The sequence below is a fragment of the Anolis carolinensis genome, chromosome 4, assembly GCF_035594765.1.
Source record: "Anolis carolinensis isolate JA03-04 chromosome 4, rAnoCar3.1.pri, whole genome shotgun sequence".
Lineage (NCBI taxonomy): Eukaryota > Metazoa > Chordata > Lepidosauria > Squamata > Dactyloidae > Anolis > Anolis carolinensis.
In genome coordinates this window covers 175,064,487-175,086,176 of record NC_085844.1, presented here as the reverse complement: position 1 = coordinate 175,086,176, position 21,690 = coordinate 175,064,487, and the positions used below count along the sequence as shown (strand labels likewise).

The 21,690-nt window shown below is 40.0% G+C and overlaps 1 protein-coding gene across 1 annotated transcript; it reads left to right on the top strand.

The window, feature by feature from the left end:
• Positions 1 to 15: 15 nt before the first annotated feature.
• cimap2 (ciliary microtubule associated protein 2) lies at positions 16 to 20,213 on the top strand. Its single transcript, XM_003220179.4, has 10 exons — positions 16 to 173; positions 1,359 to 1,446; positions 3,434 to 3,607; positions 5,146 to 5,268; positions 8,246 to 8,368; positions 8,668 to 8,811; positions 11,887 to 12,051; positions 13,509 to 13,637; positions 18,632 to 18,762; positions 19,937 to 20,213. Exons 1-10 carry the CDS (start codon positions 124 to 126, stop codon positions 19,983 to 19,985), a joined length of 1,176 nt encoding a protein of 391 aa, XP_003220227.2. The 5' UTR covers positions 16 to 123; the 3' UTR covers positions 19,986 to 20,213.
• Positions 20,214 to 21,690: the final 1,477 nt, after the last annotated feature.

Below are 21,690 nucleotides of genomic sequence, written 5' to 3'. Positions count from 1 at the left end.
TCAGGCGTCTGGCATTGCCATGGCAGTGGGATTCCAGAACTCTTCTCGGCGGCAGCCTCCAATCAGGAAGGTGTCTGTGCTTCTCCTCCTCTTTCTCTTCCTCCAGGCAGTAGGAGATGGAGCATGGAACCAAAGGGCTTCTTCGGAGCCCCATTTGGGAGTCAAGCAGCCAGGTAAGGACAATTTCAGCAATATGCAGACGTGTGGTTTATTAAAATTGCTATTGCAGTGGGTTAAACTGAGCTGCTGAACTTGCTGACAAGGTCAGCGGTTTGAATCCGGGGAGCTGGGTGAGCTCCCATTGTTAGCCCCAGCTTCTGCCAAACGAGCAGTTTGAAAACATGCAAATGTGAGTAAATCAATAGGTACCGCTTCAGCAGGAAGGTAACAACTCTCCATGCAGTCATGCCAGCCACATGACCTTGGAGGTGTCTATGGACAACGCCAGCTCTTCGGTTTAGAAATTGAGATGAGCACCACCCCCCAGAGTCAGACATGACTAGACTTAATGTCAAGGGGAAAACTTTACCTTTACTTTACATAGCATAATTTGTGACAAGGCTAATCGAGAAGCATTCTTGAAAGATTAAAAACAATTTTTTGACATGTAATACACAAAAATAACATGGAGATTGGAGAGAATGATTGTGTTCTGTAGCAAGGTTACAAGCAAATGGATTCTAAAATAAATAAACATGTATTAAATTATGGGTCAATTCAAACTTAGAATCATAGAATCATAGAATAGTAGAGTTGGAAGAGACCTCATGGGCCATCTAGTCCAACCCCCCGCTAAGAAGCAGGAAATTGCATTCAAAGCACCCCCGACAGATGGCCATCCAGCCTCTGCTTAAAAGCTTCCAAAGAAGGAGCCTCCACCACAGTCCGGGGGAGAGAGTTCCACTGCCGAACAGCCCTCACAGTGAGGAAGTTCTTCCTGATGTTCAGGTGGAATCTCCTTTCCTGTAGTTTGAAGCCATTGTTCCGTGTCCTAGTCTGCAGGGCAGCAGAAAACAAGCTTGCTCCCTCCTCCCTATGACTTCCCCTCACGTATTTGTACATGGCGATCATGTCTTGAAGACATGAAGACAGCTGCTTTACTGCATCCAAAGCAGGGATGGGGAGCCTGTAGTCCTGCAGATATTGTTATATAACAAATGCCATTATAAGAGAATGATGGTCACATGGGTTTGGGGCTGACTGGATCTGTAGTAAATATCATAGTAGTTGGTGATGCTGGAAATTGTGATCCAACACATATAGATTAGAGAATCTGGGCTAATTGTTTTGTAAACATTTGTGCTGCTTAATTTGATTGCAAATGGCAGTACCTCTTTTATTTCCATTTCTTTGATTAGATTTGATGTGTCAGCAATTTATCCAAATTACAAGAGGCCAAGTACTTTCCTGCAAGCCCCGTATTCCAGGATAGTCTGTTCAGAATTGGTAAGAGCATGTTTCAGTGTATCTTATCTACACAAAATATTTGCTGTGAACATTGGTGAACAAAAAACAGGTAATGGAGTGCGCACTACCTTTGCACTTTGAACTCGGTTTGCGGCAACTGAGATAAGCTAAAGCCAAAGGGGGAAAGTGCCAAGAGGAGAAAAAAAATGGGACATTTTAAAAGCCGTTGAAAAAGTATAACAACAAAGGATTAATTGGTGCTGTCCTTATCTAATAATATCACTTAGTGGCTATGCAATTGTGCTCTGGAGTGTCAGCTCATTTTGGAGATCTTTTGGTGTTTCCTAATGATTTCCCAACCAAGTATAGATCAAAATAATTTTTTTGAGCTTCTAACATCAATATAAGGTACTACAGTATATATTCAGGGTAGTATAATAGTAGCACTCCCTAGCCCCCTGCATGATATTGCTGCTGCATGGACTCAGGAGGACACTCTAAAATTAGATTTTAGCGATGTTACCCCACACAAGCGCCCCTCCCCATTTCTAAATGTAAGACAGAGAGGAAATTATGCAGTAATTTTGTGAGCTGCCCTGAGTCCCCTTTGGGATGAGAAGGACAGCAAATAAATAAATAAATAAATAAATAAATAAATAAATAAATAAATAAAATAATTGAGCCCATGAGACTCTGCGGAAGGACTTCCTCTCTGTGTCTATCATGTCTCATTGGGAAAGTGTTTCTGAGGTGTCCTGAAGTGGAGGGCGGGGAGGAGAAAATGAGTAGAGATCGTCTTCTGCCCATGTTAAATTGCTTCAGTGACGTGAAGTAAGGGCATTTGTATGCATACCAAACATTGACATTTATCTCCCAAAATCCTGCTTCTTGAGTCTGGCATGGTATTTTTTGTAACATTGACACTCCCCCCACACCCACACGCATGAGATAATGTCCTAAAAGGGCTCATTTCTTAGTGCTGGAAAACAGCATCTTCTAGAAGACACTCCATGAGCTGGCTCTGGAGGTTGCATGGCCACAGCTGTTGACTGGAATGAATTCTTTAAAAAAAAAAAAAAGTAATAATGAGTCTACATTGGCCAGTAAATCTGCAGCCAAATAGTTGAGATTGGCCCAGAGGTAGCCACAAACACCCTGCCAAACTGTTGTTGCAGTAAGTTGGCATTCACACAGTCCAGCCAGGATGAGACCATATTGGCCTCACTGGTTCATTGAACCACCTCTTTGTTTCTGTCACCATTCCCAGCAGCTGCAGAACTTTGTTCAAGCTCATGACCAACATATGCGCTCCTTACTGACATCAGTAGGGGTGCCCATGCCACTCCCAGTAAAGAGGGAACAATCTCCCCATCTCCTTCCTGGTCATGCAGGCACCTCTGTTGCTATCAGAACTGGGCATTCACAATGGCTGGGAGCTCACACAGATTTTTGTGGCTGCCTGGTAGCAGTGATAGCAGGAACACAGGCATGATCTATCCGCCCTTTTCCCCAATACTAATGAATGCAGGGAAAAGGTGATTGTGATGGTGTCCCGTATGGAAAGTGTGATAAATCAGAGCAGATCCAGTATAAATCGGACTAAATCCAGTTAGCCACACTGCCCTGAAGCTGTGGGATGCTCTGGGGTTTCAAGCAAAATCTGGAGGACTCTCTGACTTTATGGGTAGGGGGATAAAACCACTTTTACCAAGTATAACCTGCTATACTCACTAGAAATACAGGAACATTGTGAAGACAGCTAGGAGCCAATTAAGCATGAGTCCAGGTGTAGATTCAGGTGTGCCTGTGTAGATTCACCCTAAGATTAATTTGTGCATGTATGGGCTCCTGATTCTCCAGCCAACATTGAATTTGTCCCTTAGGCCTGGAGAGGTTGTGCACTCCTGCTACAGACTGCAGGGTACTTTACCTAATGCTTCATTGTGACTTGTCCATGCTGTCTTTCTAAAGATTGACAGCTATAACAACAACAACAATAATAATAACTCTGCATGTTATTTTTTAGAACCGAAAGTTAGGACCAGGAACCTACAGTGTTGACTATGGAGACTTCAATTCTGCTACCTCGTTTCAGAAGAGGTCATCCAGCTCTAGCTGGGCCAAATCCCAGGAGGCAGCAAGACTCACTCAAATGCCCCATTTTCAATTCAAGGAAATATGCCGCAGAGAAAAACTTCTGGTGAGTGACTGACTTTGATCTATATGCTGCATGAATATTATCAAGGGCTGAAGTTATGGACTTCCTCCATTTAGCTGAGAGCATGAATTCACGTGTCTCCTTTAATTTTGGCAATGTGTTTAAAGATACTTTCCAAACATTGTTCTATTCCTTTGTATCATTGAGTCACGGGCATTATCCCTATTACATACCTAAGAAAGGCTCATAAGAATCAATAAGTCATATGTGTCAAATTCAAAGGGTACTTTAGTGACTTTTTCTTCTTCTTGAAAGAGATGTATAGTCAGGACCATGCTGGCATGTTTAATTCCAAGTATTAGTTTTACATCCTTTCATTTTAGGATTGCCCTCTCATAACTTGGTGAGTATGTTTCTCTAAGTATCACTGCATGAATGAAGGCACACATATTCTGTTCATCCCACTTCTGTGGTCATTTTTCTGATCTGTTCCACAGACTGCAGGGAACTTCAGGTTGAACAAAAGAATTGGTTGAGTGAAGGCTCAGCTCTAGCATTATGTACAGTGAAGCAACTAACCCAGTCAGCGGATTAGGGATGTTATGCATTGGCAGTAAATTATTAGCTATTTAAGTAATGATGATTTTACTACTCCCATCAAAAAGGAGTGGATACTTTTTCAAATTTTCCTTCCTCAAATACCAATATAACTTTACTGACCTAGAGTAGTATGTATGCCTTGGCTTAAGGCAGCACTTATTCTTCTGGCACTAGTCTTACCAAAACTCATTTAGTTTCTCTTCCAGAAATGTTGTGTGTAATCATATCCTTCACCATTTCACTGTTCAGACTGAGACACTTGTGATCAAGTAACATCAGAGTGTGGTCAAAGTGACAAAAGGTATTCCCAAAGAAGGACACATAAACTAGACATGGCTGTAGGGTAAAGGTAAAGGTTTTCCCCTGATGTTACATCTAGTCATGTCCAACTCTGAGGGCTGGTGCTCATCTTCATTCCTAAGCCAAAGAGCCAGCGTTGTCTGTAGACATCGGCATGACTGCATGGAGCACCATTACCTTCCCTACCTATTGATCTATTCACATTTGCATGTTTTCGAACTGCTACGTTGGCAGAAGTTGGGTTCGCTCCCCAGATTCGAACCACCGACCTTTTGGTCAGCAAGTTCAGGAGCTCAGCAGTTTAACCTATTGCGCCACTGGGGGCTCCCAGAAGAGGCTGGAGCAGGGTGCTTTGGCCTGAGTCTATAGGAAAGAGCAACTGTCTACCATCTTCTCTCCACTTCTCGCTGCTGAGTGCTAATGCCTTTTTGCACTTTGAACTCAGTTTGAAGTACCATAACTGAAATTATCAAAAGATAAAGAGAGAATGTGGGTGGAGAAACTGGGTCATTTTAAATTAGCTAGAAATGTGGGATTAAAGAGGACTAACTGGGACTGTCCTTCCCAAATCGGGAATGCTGGAGAAACATTCGTTTCTCCAGCCTGTTTTATTAAAGGTATGCATATGCACTGTCTCCCAACCCCCCTCAATATTTCCCAATCTGTCTCCTGTCTTCAAGAAACAAAAAATGGGGCCAGGAATGTACAACTTCGAAGATTTTCTGGAACTGCAAGAGAAGCGTCCTCGCAGTATTAGAGGGATATGCGACACTGGAGAAGTGAGATTTAAAGACCGCATCCGGGTATGTACTGACTACTACTACTACTACTACTACTTCTTCTTTTGCTAAAATAAGTCATTTCAAATGTGTTTCTAAAGAACAAGAACACACTTGTCTGCCACAACCCAGGAGCCTTCCAGATGTACTAGACTGCAACCAACAACCAGGTATTTGTAATCCAATACATTTAGGAGGTGCCTGGGTTGTATATTAGATAATCCAATATTTTTCATGGCACAGAAGTGTCAAATGGTGCACAGATGGCACTGGCAAAATGTATTCTCACAATACACAGCTGATAGAGCAGACATGGGCAAACTTCGGCCCTCCAGGTAGGAGTTGAAGTTCAAAACACCTGGAGGGCCAAAGTTTGCCCATGCCTGTGATAGAACTATATGCATATTATAAGCAAAGAGTATGTTTAGTAAGTAACATTACATGATCAAAAGATGCTTTCTGCATACATTCTTGTAACATTGTTCCTAACCTTGTCCCAACAAGGACAATATTATAATAAAGCCAATTAGAAAAATTGATCCTTCAACATAGGGAATCTTGGCGGAATGTAGAAGAGTTACTTTTTCATATTCAGCTGTACAATAATTTTACTATATGTACTATATAGTAAAATGATTCTGTGAGTTGTATTCCAAAAAAAGTACTTTTCCAAAAACTCAATCAGTACAGGTTTAACATCACTTATCTGGACCTCCAAAATCTGAAATTCTCCACAACCCAAAATTGTTCCCATGCATGACTGAGATAGATTGCTTTCTGATAGTTCAGTGCACACAAATTTGGTTCCATGAACAAAATTATTTTAGATCTGGACCCCATCTTCAAGATATTTCATTCTGTAATTATATGCAAATACAAATACTCCAAAATCTTGAAAAAATCCAAAACCGCAAACACTTCTGTTCCCAAGCATTTTGGATATGTGATACCCAACTATATGACCTGAATACTGTTTTTTTTTTTTTGGGGGGGGGGGGGGGTCTGTTTTTTTTTACATTGTGCTACTTTCCACCATTTCCCACCCAATCAGACCTGTGATTCACCAGGGGCATCAAATGGAAGAGAAAAATTATTGGACAACAACAGTATCAAAGTATAGAAATCAATCATTTGGGCATTCTCCCTGCACCATAATTCAGAGATGACACTCATGCAGCTTTCTAGGCATTCCTGAACTACAACTGCAGCATTCTCTGTCATTGGGTTTGCCAGATAGGACTTCTGGGACTTGCAGTGCCGCAGCATCTGGAGGGCCACATTCTTACTACCTCTGCCTTCGTCACTATGAGCACTCATAGAATCGGAGGGCCCTTCTACACTGTCATTTAATCCAGAATACCAAAGCAGATAATCTGGGTTTTATACAGCTGTATAGAAGGGGCCTTAGGCAGTTTTTTTTTTGGTAGAGAAGAGCAGGTTTCATAGTGAGAAGACATCAGTTGGCAACATGGTGGGCTTGTCAGTCATAATCAGTGCAAAGGTACACATATCCCCTCTTCCTTATGATACTGGGACGTAAAAATGCAGAGAAGATTTATTTATTTTTTATTTATACAGTAATTATATTCCGCCCTTCTCACCCCGAAGGGGACTCAGGGCGGATTACAATGAACACATATATGGCAAACATTCAATGCCAACAGACAAACAACATACATTAGACAGACTCAGAGGCATTTTTAACATTTTTCCAGCTTCACGATTCCGGCCACAGGGGGAGCTGTTGCTTCACCGTCCAGTAGTGGCTGTACTTCCGCATTCCTCTCCTCGTGTTTTGCTGGCAGTTTTATGGTGTTGTAAATTAGCCTCCCGCATAAAGCGTTCCTAAATTTCCCTAATTGACAGGTGCAACTGTCTTTCGGGGCTGAATAGGTCAACAGCAAGCCGGGGCTATTAATGGTTGGAGGCTTAACCCGACCCGGGCTTTGAACTCATGACCTCTCTGTCAGTAGTGATTTATAGCAGCTGGTTACTAGCCAGCTGCGCCACAGCCCTAAGGTTGGTCACCACTAAGATGGTGACCAACCTTAGTAAAAGAAATCACTGAAGTGACATTAGCATTTATGAAACAAGAGTGACTCACAGTGGAAATAATTTATTACTGCTATAGTTTGCCTTCTAGAAAGATAACCTCACTTCCAAAGTATGGTAAGATCCCCTTATCCATGGGGGAATATGTTTCCTGACCATACTACAGTTATGTGAAACTCTGGATACGATTGAAAGCCATTTAACTACCTTACTTCTCGTCCCACTATAGCATAGAGTTGAATTAGAGCATCTAGATATTCCTAGAGAGATATCTTTCCTAGGAATTTTCAAGGTCCTCCAACACAACTCTAGGTAACTTCCAGAGGACTATAGAGTCTTTTGAAAGATGTAGCAAAATCCTTGAGAGACAATTTCCATTAGCTGACCTTGGGCAAATCACACTGTCTCAGGGAATAGCAAATCCCCTCTGAACAAATCTTCCCAAGAAAACCCTAAGACAGGTTTTCCATATGTCAGGGTTGACTTGAAGACATGCAACACCAACAAAGGCTTGCCTCGTAATGCTCTAAAGCAGTGGTTCTCAACCTGTGGGTCCTCAGGTGTTTTGGCCTACAACTCCCAAAAATCCCAGCCAGTTGACCAGCTGTTAGGATTTCTGGGAGTTGAAGGCCAAAACTTCTTGGGACCCACAGGTTGAGAAGCACTGCTTTAAAGGATATCAAAGCAGAATCCCAAGATCTTCTTGAATATTCAGTGATCCAGTGGAGTTTCTGAAGTCTGAACTTCAGAAAAGTATTTGTGTTGGACTTCCAGAATCCTGCAGCCAATAAAGTTGCTCCACCTGTAAAAAAAAAACAAAAAAAAAACCTCTTGCTTTCTGAGTATTACTGTGACTCTATAGGTCATCTGAAACTAAGAAACAGTTTTGCTGTATAATGGTGCTTCAGTGATTGTGTCATTTTGGGTTCCTTTTTTCCTCTTCCCTTAGGAATGTTACCCTGGTCCAGGGACATATGGGAATCCTTATGAGAGCCTGCAAGAAAAACGCCCTATGTCTGCACTCGGAATCATGGACAGCCAAACTACAAAATATTTCTCTTTTCCTAGTACAGTAAGCTTGGATTTCTATTTCCTCACTTAGCTGATCTTGACTGCTTTAGTTTTTCTGTCCAATGGCTACTGAATAATGGCATTGAGGACTTGTGGGCTGAAGCACCATGACTTTTCTATGAGCAGGGGAAATATTATACCACTGCTGACAACCCTTCCAAATGCCCCTGCCCACTTTGAGCTTAGTTATAATTGTCATAATAACTGGGATGGGGGGATGCATAAACATTCCCTTGTCCAGTTCAGTTTTGTTAATGTTTAAAAACATGCATGTTTTCTAAATTCTTGATTGTTGTTTAGGGGAGTGGCTTGGGACCCGGCACCTACGATACCAAAAGCGGGATAGACGAAATGCTGAAACGCATGGTCAGCAAGAAAGGCCCTTATGAAATATTCACAGGAGACAGGTCAAAGCCTATTAAGTGTGGACACTATGCTACTGATGTACGTGTGCTCGTCTTCTTTGTTTTTAGGATTTTCTTCACCGGGCCCATTCAGAACATTTTGATGGCTCTCTTTCCCTTCCTTCTGTCATCTGGGCAACTAATAGGACTGGTTAAGTCCCTTCAACATTGATGATAGGGGTTAAATCACATGCTTCATGTACCTTGCCCATTGTCATGAGAGCCACCACTCCAGCATCTGCCACCTGATGCAACTGCTTTATTTTCAGGGGGAAAAGAGAGTTTGAGTTTCACAACTGTAAAAAAAAAAGAAAAGAAAGATTTTCTGCACTGAAATTGCCCACTACATTTTTGCCAGCTGATAATGTACCCTGTTTCCCCGAAAATAAGACAGGGTCTTATATTAATTTTTGCTCCCAAAGATGCACTAGGTCTTATTTTCAGGGGATGTCTTATTTTTCCATGAAGAAGAGCTCACATTTATAACTACAAACTGAACATTTGTTATATACTGTAAAGTAGTTGTCATCACAAACCAGCATAACCAGACAAACTATGAATCCTATCAAGAATTTCTTGTTACTACCATTATTTACATGTACAACAATCTATGGTACCTCTTGCAGTTTAGGTTTCACAAGGTTTCCACGCTGATTTCTCTCTATTCTAGTTTCAATGTAGTCATGAATGATGAATAATATAATATACTATAATAATAATATGATAATATAATAATAATATAATGATATACAATATATTAATGAGATAATATAATAATAGGATATAAAAATAACAGAATATGATAATAATATGGTATTAATAGGATAATATAAAATGGAATATAATAATAACAGAATAATAATATAATAATATGAAAATATAATAGAATAATAATAGAATAATAATATAATGATATAATAATAATAGAAAAATATAATATAATGATATAAAATATATTAATAGGATAATATAATAATTGGATATAATAATAGTAACAGATATGATGATAATAATATGGTAATAGAATAATAGTATAAAATAATAAGTGTCATGGCATAGGATAGGAATAAGGATGAGAGGAGAATCCCTATGCGTCCTGTACCTTTAAGAAACAGAAAGAGCAGGACGAGTGGAAAGCCCTCTTCCTTCCCTCCCACCCTCCCTTGCCCTGGCTCCAGGAGCCAATCAGAAGCCTTGGGGGCGAAGGGAGCATGGCCAGGATGGAGACGGAAGGAAGAAACGGCAGCGCAGCAGCAGCCACGGAGGCTGGGGGACAGGCAAGGCAAGGCCAGGAAGCACTTTCCCTCCCTCCCTCCCTCCGGTGTGTATGAGGAGTGCTGCTTTAGCCCTGCAGCCATGCTTCCCAATGGAACTCTGCTGCAGCCTTAGTTGCTAGGTCTTACTTTCAGGGGAGGCCTTATATTTGGCAATCCCCCCAAATCCCTGCTAGGTCTTATTCTTTGGGGAGGTCTTATTTTAGGGGAAACACGGTATGTCATCTTCTTCAAGGCAATACATTAGTAGGGCCTACAGAGTTCACTGATAACCCATTTCATCAAGAGGCATTAAGTGATATTTGGGAATGGATTGGCAGAGAGATTTCTGTAGACACTGATAATTCATTGTCCCCAAAGAAGACCATATATAATATATTATATATTATATATGTCCAAATTTCAGTGGACAAAATTCATTTTTAAAATTTGGAGACATGGGCAAAAATTCAGTAGGACAAGGATGGAACATAAGTCATCTTACACTATTGTTTCTAATTTACCGATTGGGATTTAGGGAAGTGGAGGCTGGTCTTTAGTCCCAATTTCTTCTCCAGCTATACAGCAAGACTCCACTACTGCTTAGCTGTGTGAGTGTTGCTGGATATCTTCTAGCTGCACTTACACTCCAGGGGAAATTATGGATTTAATGACCATTTCCCATTGTGGATTTTAAAAGAAGGTGAAGAAGAAAAGATAGGCATCTTAATTTTACACAGGAAAAACCCAATTATTTTAGATGTGTTACATTTTAGCTGTATAGCCATTTTTGTGTCTATTATTTGAAGAAGTTAGCCTAGAAACAACTAAAATTAGAGTGTACAAACTGGAAATATTAAATTTTCTATGCATGTGATTGGATAAGAGTTGAAATGTACAAGTTGTAAAATTGTTTCTAATGTTCCTGTCTAGTACTTAAGACCATGGGTTGAACTATAAGTCTGTGGAAATATTATATGGCAACTGGGAACAGAACATTGTTCCAGGTCTCATCACATTCAGTTCACAGAATTTGGGTACTGTGGACTTTGGTAGTCATGGTGCCTCTTTTTTATTTATTGGATGGAAACTGTTTCACATTAATTCTATAACTCATAGATTATTAACACAATACTATACAGTGTCTGTTCAGAAAGCTGTCTTGCTAATTTCATCAGACTTACTTTTTTATATGGGTATATATGATCTCAGTTCAAGTGGAACAGCCACCCAAGGTTTAAAACCCAATGACAATTATTAATGCTCAAGGACTTGCAATTGGTTTGATCCAAATTTGCCATTCCTTGAAAAAAATATTCCAGAAAGTATCAATATCCAGAAAAGATATCGTTAACTGTTTTTTTCTGCACAAAATGCTTTTTTTTCTGCAGCCATTTAAAATTTGTGCAATACTGAAATGTGAGTAATGTTTGAAAACTATGTTTTTCAAATACTTTATTATAATGGGAAAGAAAATCGCTACAATTACTCACTGCTTTCTTTAAGAAGATAGTAAATGAGTGGAGAATTACACCCATAGACTGTACTGACAATTGAATTTTACTTCAATACTGGCAATGAAATTAGCTCCTCCAACTCATCTGAGGACTGAAGGGTGGTTGAAGACAGGATACATAGAATAGGGTGTGTTGCAGTTCCCAAGATGGGAAAGGCTAGAGGTCTAAGGAGGAGGTCCTGTCTTCTGGGGTTGGTGCCTTTTTTTTGCTTTAGGACCCAAAAGTATCAAGTGTGATTTGTAATTGACACTGGTGCTACCCCATGCTTTTGCTAGGCAACTTGATGCTTTGAAAACATTTTCATTTCTTTCCATATAAATTTCTTACCCCATTTTATGCTGCTAGAAAAAATCCATTGAGCTGAGTCACAGCAAAGTGAGGAGCTTCCTGGAAGAAATGATGACCAAAGAAAAAAGGAAACACGGGGTTTTTGGCAATCTTGCTCGATTTCCGAAATATCCATCTGAACGGATCTTCTGGTCTACTATTGGCCTGGGCCCAACTGAAAAAGTAGGTGACTTGCAGTGCTCCTATATGGCTAGTCCAACATCAATGTTTTCTTGACACCGTGAGGTTGGTGGGAAGTGGTACCAGATAAAAATGGAAACAGACTCCTAAAATGCCCCCCTTTCTTTCATTTTTGAAGTATTAAAAAGGATTGCTAGTGGGAGCCAGGTGGTGTTTTAAGTATTGGATTACAAATGTGAGACAAAGCCTGTGAAACCCATGGGTGAACTTGGGCAAGAGGAAGGCAGTGGCAAATATCTTCTAAACCAGTGGTCCTCAACCTGGGGTCCCCAGATACTTTTAGCCTACAACTCCCAGAAATCCCAGCCAGTTTACCAGCTGTTAGGATTTTTGGGAGTTGAAGGCCAAAAACATCTGGGGACCCCAGGTTGAGAACCACTGTTCTAAACAAATATTGCCAAGAAAAATCTATGATACTTTTGCCTTAGAGTTGCCATAGGCTGGAAATGTCATGACTAGAAGTTTGGTGGTTGTAGTATAGCTGCTGTGGAATGTTTGGAAGGGGTTAATCTCCCTCCTGTTTGTAAGAGGTCAGATTGGCCTTCTCAGTAATGATTCACAGGCTATAGTGATCATTTGGGAGGCCTGCTAAAATGGGAGGCAGTTGTGATCAGCTGCATAAAAGAGCTATGCAAGAGACTGCTCTTTGGGAGAAAAGTATTTATTGTATTAGGATGTGGATTTTAGTTGTCCCCCGTCCCCCCCCCCCCCCAGGATGTATGGATCCTGTTATCTTGTTTTTTTCCTCAATGAACTCTGGATGTGGCTGTGTACCCATTAACCTGAAACCCTGTGTTGGAATGTGGGCTGACGTTTGGTGTGACCCTCAGATTGGGCTTCTGGATAACAGACATTGGTTAACCTGAATTACTTAATATTATTTTGGGAACTTTGCTTGTTCCTTTGGGAACCCTGGGACTTTGATTACTTCAGCTGTGGACTATCTTTATGTTTCGTAGTCAGACATTAAAGAGACTAAGTGTTTAAGTCACTGCTTTCAGTAAAAAAAATTTGACACAAATTGGATGTCGCTTTTGTTAAACTCTGCCTGCATTACTGAACAGAGTCCTGGAACATGACAGGGAATGATATGAAGGCACATATCACCAAAGTACACTCCATCATGGATTTTATTTTATTCAAGTATTTTCTCTCAGTCACTCTGCTAAGAAAAATGTAATTACACCTTAATAAGCTAGACAGATATGATAACGCCATAATTGCATGGAATCAAAAGAGTTCAAGCTTTCTGCCACACTGAAATGATGCCATCTTTATGTCATTTTAGATTGTCTGTGAGTTTGTGATTGGAAACAAGAAAATGTTCAGGATGCTTTTGTAGGAAAGGAAAAGTTACACTTATTGTTCATGAAATCCATCTTGGTATAGGAAAAGAGATAAAGAAGACTGCCTAACCATTACTTATATATTTCTTACAGTTCACAGCTGGTCCAGGCTCATATGACATACTGCCTATTAAGAGAAAAGAATTTGAAAACCAACCACCATTCTGGATTGGTGCGAAGAGATTTGACAAGAAAGCATGCCGTGCCTTCTTTGGAAGTGCTGTGAGTAAAAAGCAACATGGTAGGAAAAGACAAGGCCAGGAAAAGACTCTTCCTTTGGACCTTTCTTTTTTGTGCATATGTTCAATAGAACTTACCTAAGTGTTGTGATTGTGTCTTAGGACTAACCAACCTAATAGTCTTGTTGTGAGAAAAAGGTGGAAAGGCAGAAAAAACCTTGTACATATTCCACAGTCTCTTGGCAAAATAGGATTATCTAAACATACTCCAAAAAATGTAGAAGACTTTGCATATTTTTATGCAAGCCTTCAGGTTTGGAATGGGGCCCACCTTTAATTCATGTTTCTATATTGAAACATGAATTCATTGCCCCGGTGGCACAACAGATTAAACCACTGAGCTGCTGAACTTGCTGACCAAAAGGTCAGAAGTTCAAATCCAGGGAGCGGGGTAAGCTCCCACTGTTAGACCCAGCTTCTGCCAACTTAGCAGTTCAAAAATCTACAAATGTGAGTTGATCAATAGATACCGCTCTGGCGGGAAGGTAACAGTGCTCCTTGCAATCATACCGGCCACATAACCTTGGAGGTGTCTACGGACAACACCGGCTCTTTGGCTTAGAGATGGAGATGAGCACTAACCCCCGGAGTCGGACACAACTGGACTTAATGTCAGGGGAAAACTTTACCTTTACTATATTGACTTATTGTTAATAGACCTCTTGAGGACTCATGTCAACAAAATTACAATGGAAGCACAATAATTAAAAGACTATTAAAATGAGGAAGCGCAATAAAACCCCAAACTGAACCACAGTATAAAATAGAAAGTAGTCAAATTGCTGAAAGCTATTAAAATAATGAGATGAAGGCAGATTTAGCATCTGAGATAGAGGGAGGGGATGAATCCTAGGTCAGCAAATGCTGAGGAAGAAGTTCCAGAATGTGAACAGCTGGCAACAATTCTGCAAAAATCTTAATCTTGAAAGGAGGTGGTGCCTCTATAGTTGATTTCAGTTGGCAACCCTATTCACGAGGAAGAATCCTATTGGACCTCACAACGTTATTTAGAACTTAAGAAGAATGGTTAATCCATTAATTAATTCTATTGCTGTCTCACTTTTCTCCAATGAATGGGATTTGAGCATCTTACACATGGTACAAATACAATAAAAGGGTAAAAGGAATGAAGAAGAGGAAGAAGAGGAAGAAGAAGAAGAGGAAGAAGAAGAAGAGGAAGAAGAGGAGGAGGAGGAGGAGGAGAAGGAGGAGGAGGAGGAGGAAGAAGAAGAAGCCGCCGCCGCCGCCGCCTCTGCCACTGCTCTATCTCTCTATCTATGGCAAATAAATAGATATGGTAGACCTAAATCAATTAGAAACTCAAATCTTTAAAAATGTATGTCCAATAAAAGGAAAACAACAACAACAACAAGCATCCAGATCCATCTAGTTAAAATTTCCTTCTGGTGCAACCACAGTCATTTTTCTAAGGGAATTATTTGAATAAAAAGGAATAACAATAAGGAAAAAGCCAGCTTAGCCTCTTGCAATAGGGAATTCCAGAACTTGCCAAAGGCCATGAAAAGAAGAAAGCCCTTTGAAACAAGGCAATTTTTAGCACTGTCATCATATGTTCTCCACAGCCTTAGTCAGCAGTCCGGCTGCTGATTTCTGTAGCCCAGGGCAGCGTCTGAACTATTTTCAAAGTACAGTAGAGTCTCACTTATCCAACATTCGCTTATCCAACGTTCTGGATTATCCAACCCATTTTTGTAGTCAATGTTTTCAATACATCGTCATATTTTGGTGCTAAATTTGTAAATACAGTAATTACTACGTAGCATTACTGCATATTTAATTACTTTTTCTGTCAAATTTGTTGTATAACATGATGTTTTGGTGCTTAATTTGTAAAATCATAACCTAATTTGATGTTTAATAGGCTTCTCCTTAATCTCTCCTTATTATCCAAGATATTCGCTTATCCAACATTCTGCCAGCCCGTTTATGTTGGATAAGTGAGACTCTACCGTAATAATAATAATAATACTTTATTTGTATTCATAGAATCATAGAATCATAGAGTTGGAACAGACCTCATGGGCCATCCAGTCTAACCCCCTGTTCAGAAGCAGGAAATCACACTCAAAGCACCCCTAACAGATGGCCATCCAGCCTCTGCTTAAAAGCCTCCAAAGAAGGAGCCTCCACCACACTCTTTGGCAGAGAGTTCCACTGTCAAACAGCTCTCACAGTGAGGAAGTTCTTCCTAATGTTCAGGTGGAATCTCCTTTCCTGTAGTTTAAAGCCATTGTTCCGCATCCTAGTCTCCAGGGCAGCAGAAAACAACCTTGCTCCCTCCTACCTATGACTCCCCTCACATATTTATACATGGCTATCATGTCTCCTCTCAGCCTCTCTCTTCTGAAGGCTAAACATGTCCAGCTCTTTAAGCTGCTCCTCATAGGGCTTGTTCTCCAGACCCTTAATCATTTTAGTTGCCCTCCTCTGGACACTTTCCAGCTTGTCAACATTTCCCTTGAATTGCAGTGTCCAGGTCTAATCTCCACAACGTCACTCAGAGCAGATTCCAGCAAACACAGATAGTGACACAAGACAAAAATTCAATGCCTTAGAAACAACAAACACAAATAAAGGTAAAGGTTTACCCTTCCAGCTCTTGAGGTGCAGTGCTCATCTCTGTCTCCAACTCTGGGGGTGGTGCTTATCTGTAGACACCTTTTAGGTCATGTGGCCGACATGACTGCATGGAGCACCGTTTACCTTCCCTCCGAGGCAGTACCTATTCATCTACTCACATTTCCATGTTTTCGAATTGCTAGGTTAGCAGAAGCTGGGGCTAACACCGGGAGCTCACCCCCATCCTGTGGATTCAAACTACCGACCTCCTGGTCAGCAAGTTCAGCAGCTCAGCAGTTTAACCTGCCACGTCACCGCGGCCCCATATATAAAGACAGCCTTACGCACAGTGCTTTTTGGGCTGAAGCAAAGGGCCAGACAACACATTCCACATACAGAAGTGAATTTTCTAATTCTACTTCAGCACCGACAAAGAAAGTGTTGAGTGCTACACTTACTGTGAGGCAATTTAAGAAATAGAGGACAGGCGATGGGGCATACGTATGTTCATTCACAATTCTATTCTCCCAAAATAACTGGGAACTTCCTTTCCCAGCATCTGCCTCCAGAGCTTGTTTCCTTGATATGGTTAATGGCAGGGATGGCCTTCCATACAATTCATTACAGTTATCTAGCCTGGATTCTAGTATGGATAGTTTGGGCCAATCCAAATATTACACTTCTCTGCACAGATTATGTGTGAGAGTGATATTTGCACTGATTTTTATTCGTTCGGAAAAAAATGTGCAATTTATTTGTTCCACCTCACTACTATATCCATTTCACTTTTAGTCCTCACTAGATTTCCCCATATAGTCTATTTGCTTCATGTTTATCATTTCATTTTCAGCAAAATACGTGCCTCACCACTATAATCAAAGTGGTGTGCACAGCACAAATCTGCCATCAACAATGATAATAACAATTTCAAGCTATCGTCTCTCCAGATTATTTCCTAAAGCATACACAAAAAATGTACTCCAAAAAATATAGTTTTGCTGCACAGCTTACACTGATTTAGTTTCTTCCAGTTAATGCTTGACTGGCTACATCTTGTAATTGAATCCTTTAATACCCTCAATTAAGACCACCATTGTCTTGGTGCTTGCCTGGTGATAAGACGTATTTTGAAATGCATGTGTATAGACTCACATTGTACAATATGTAGAAGGCAGAAATGCACCTTATTTTCTACTGGAGGGAGGGAACTCTTTAAACGAGTTCTATAGTTTTCAATTCCTGAAACCTCTTTTTTAAATAATGATGTGCCGAAAGGGATGGTTCTGGCACAGTTCCTCCTTCTCCTTGTGGCCTTTCTTGTATTCATCTTTTTTGGGTTCCTGTGGTGAACTGGAACAAAGCTGGAAGAACTCAGTTAGGGAAAGCTTTCCTTTGAAAGAGTTCACTTCCACTTAGGGAACAGGTAAGGGCTCCCAGGTACTCTTCTTCCCTTGATGCTAGAGAGCAGGGGACTTAAAAGAGGTCAAGAATGAAGGCTGCTTTATAATTGATGGGGAACTTCACTGGTGGTGATTAAAAGTCACAGATAATGGGGGTCAAGCTGAACTTCAGCTGGTTTGAGAGTATATTGCCACGGAGAAATGCATTGCTTTTTATGCAGAGCAATGCACTGGCTACTTGCGGTAGATGTAAATGGGACTATTTCAATAATAATGGGGCATTGAGTTTCGTGGCCTTGGGTTCAAATGATGACCAGGCTCCAAATTGGAAGATTCCCTCTAAAGCGATATCAAAAATACTATTAAGATTCTGTATTGGGAGGGGAGATTAGTAAGCACAAATGCCCACTTTACAGATAAAGGTGTGTTAGGAACAGAATTATTCAAAATAGTGAACACAGTTGAACTTTCATTTTTCCAAACTTGAATGATGAAGATTCACAGCAGGTGATCTTTGCAGGTATTCTCTTCTACATTTCCACAGTTACATTAGAAATATGTATAATAAGGCGGAATGCACAAGTTCATGCATTTCTTCTTTAGGGATTCAATTTCACATTTTGCAGTGGTCATGCAAGACACAATGGGTTAAAACCTTGTGCTGGCAGGACTGCTAACTTGAAGGTTGGGCTGCTGATCAGAAGGTTGCTGGTTTGAATCCAATCCGGGGGGAGCATGGATGAGCTCCCTCTGTCAGCTCCAGCTCCATGTGGTGACATGAGAGAAGCCTCCCACAAGGATGGTAAAATATCCTGGGCAACATCCTTGCAGATGGCCAATTCCCTCATACCTCAAGCATCTTGCAATTTCTCAAGTCACTCCTGACACAAAAAAAGTGATCATGCAAGTATAGGGTGTTTAAGGGCTTGCTGATCTGTTCACTGACACTTTTTTATAGTTTCTATTAAAAGTTATTTACCTAGATTTTTCCTTACAGAACCCAGTTGGAGTTGGTCGCTACAATACCATCAAACATGAGAAGTATCCAAAGAAGATCAGATATCGTTCACTTTATATGAACGAAACAAAGCGTTATCTTAGTAATCTAGAGAGGGACAAGTGCTTGCAGTAAGTTTACACTGGCAAATGTAGACAAAAGCAAATGTTTTAAAATAATCTATAAGAAATTGAAATTCTGTTTGAACATTTCACCAGATTTTTACTCTATATATTTGGTTTTATTTACATCCCTTTGTTCAGGATGCCAAATTTGGATTACAAGTTACCTTTAAATGTAAGGGGTTACCGGTCAATTTTATGTTGCCGATTTTTATCTGCATTTTATCAGTGTATTTTAACTCAGTGTATCTTGTTGTATGCCTTTAATTAGAGTTTTATCTCTTGTTTTAATTATGTTGTTGAGGTGGGAATTATTATTACAGGCATTCCTCAAGTTATGAATAAGATTGGTTCTGTAGGTTTGTCTAAAGCTGAATTTATATGTATGTTGGAATAGGTCCATTTTGTAAGTGTAACTCCAACCAAAAATATATTTTAGCTTTGGATATCATAGGAAAGTCCTAATACCCTTGTGGTGTTTGTTTTACTGCCTGTGCCCCTGTTCAGAAGATTTCACCTCACTTTCTGTCCCCATGAAAATTGGATTTTGAAAAAATTTGCTTGTTTTAGAAACCAGAAATTTCCCTTCCTAGGAGTAGATTTCTCTCACTTCCTGTAAGTTTGTAAGTTGGATGTTTGTAACTCAGGGCCTACCTGTATATTACTATTGAGAAATTTTGGATCTCTTAATCATATCTGTATGACTATCCATTAGCAAACATTGTCTAGGTCAGCTAATAAAATCAGTCTAATGCAGTGAAGAAAAATAAAATAGTCGCAAACTTTCAGGATTTTGAGGCAGATGCTTTGAATGAAGACATTTCATGCAAACATAAAGAGGATTTTGATGATTCATTCTTTTGTTGTTTTACTCTAACAGGACATTTACAGCACTCCTGAATTCCAATTTAATTAGAATCCTTCAAATTAATTCCAGAACTGGAAGATTTGGATTACATTTCAGGAATGTTGATGCAGGCAGCAGCACTAGTGTCCTATCCAAATTACACTAGGAAAGAATAGGCGAGAATCAGCCTGGTTCCTTTTTATTTAATACCATGGTTGTTCACTCCAACTAGGCAATCTCTTACATTTAGAAGTGAAATGCAGCTCAGCAATGGAAAGGTGGAATAGAAACCCTTTAATGATTTTGTCTTCTCACAACATAACATGTCTTTTCCAGGGAACGGATCACTCCTCTCACTAAAAGCCACTGGAACAATCCAGTTTAAGCAGCCATTGTTTCTTCTCAAACATTTCATCATCCCGATATCAGCTGCATTCCTAGTTGATTTCCATGGCATACTCTGCCAACATGACTGAGAAGAATCAAGAGAACTCAACATTTGTTGCACTAAAAAGCGCCTGTTCCGTGTGTATTTATGACAATCTCTTGGTAATTATATTGTCCATTTATACCATTCCCCTCACTAAAAATGAAGACATTTGGTGAAATTTGATAGATGCTTGTTTTGTTTCTAATCTAAAGCAAGTCTACTGCACTATGTGAATAATGAAACCGCTGACACAGAAACACTATCAATGTAAACTCAGCCCAAGGTTGCAGATTGTAGTTATTAGATCACCAAAAGGAACTGAAAGACTTCTTCTCATTTATCAAGACCTAAACACAACTCGAGGACTTGAGTAACAAATGGAAACTCAACGTGTATGTAAAGTGTTTTGGTTTAGTAGGCTTACTCTAGTTGGGACTAACAACTAGGATAAGAATGAAAATCATGAAACCATCCATATATTGTTGGACTACAAATCTCAACATCACTCAATAACCTAGTAGATGTCAATGAATGGTGGACAATTCCCACCCTGGATATAGGTCAAAAGAGGTAATACTTTTAGAGCGCTCCTATCTCCTTCCACATTTCAGCCATCAGTGATGTATAGTATGTCAGCAGCTTGTTCCTTACTGTGTATATGCGCCTTCACATTGCCTATCAATTTATGGTGACATAAGGTTTCTTAGGCATGGAATATTCAGGTGTGCTTTTGCGGTTGTCTTCCTCCAAAATACAGCCTACAGCACTTGGTATTTATTGGTGGTCTTCCATCCAAGTATTAACTAGAGTTGACCTTGTTTAGCTCCAGAGCTGATGCTTATAGGGTATTCAAGCCTAAATGTTACATTCCTGAACATATTGGGGAAAGGGCTTTATGCAATACTCTTCACATTCCTGAAGGAAAAAAGTTATAATTCTCCTAATTGGATACTATTTAATAATCCAGGCGTACATATGAAATGATAGGCAGAAAAAATGATAAAGGATGAAAAATGATTTCCCATTCCTTTCTTTGTTGCTTGCAAACTTGGCTTTTGTAAAAATGTGGTTAAGCCTGCAATTCTACACTTGCTTGGGAGGAAGGACTACCACAAGCAATAAGGCCTCTGAGCATTTTACAAACCTGTATATTGGCTAGGTCAGGAAATATTCTGAAGTTATCACTGACATACTAAACAAACAGGCATGCCAATAAGAGGAGTAATTTGAAAGACACTATTGCATTGACCTTTGACTCATATGTAAGTCATTGGCCAAACTGACCATGATTGATGGAAGTAACTGTACAGGAATGGTTCCTTTAAAAATAAAAACCTTTAAAGAAATGGATCCATGGGAGTAGATGAACTCAAAAACAGAGCACTAGGACCACATAAAGTAAACATCTCCCATACATGAAAAATGTTTCATTTCTTTTGAATATGGGACAAGGTGTACTTTGGTGTCTTTTTCTGTCCTATTCCTGGTTGATACTTTAATGAGTTATCTCTAACAACATAGTGAGAATATGTAAAAGTCCAGGTGACCAAGGAACGTAGAGGTGAATACAGGGCATTTTCTCTCCCCTTGAGCCTGAGGGAATTAAACTTCAATTAAACATTTGCCTATTATGGAATGGTTAAATCCCATTCAAAATAGC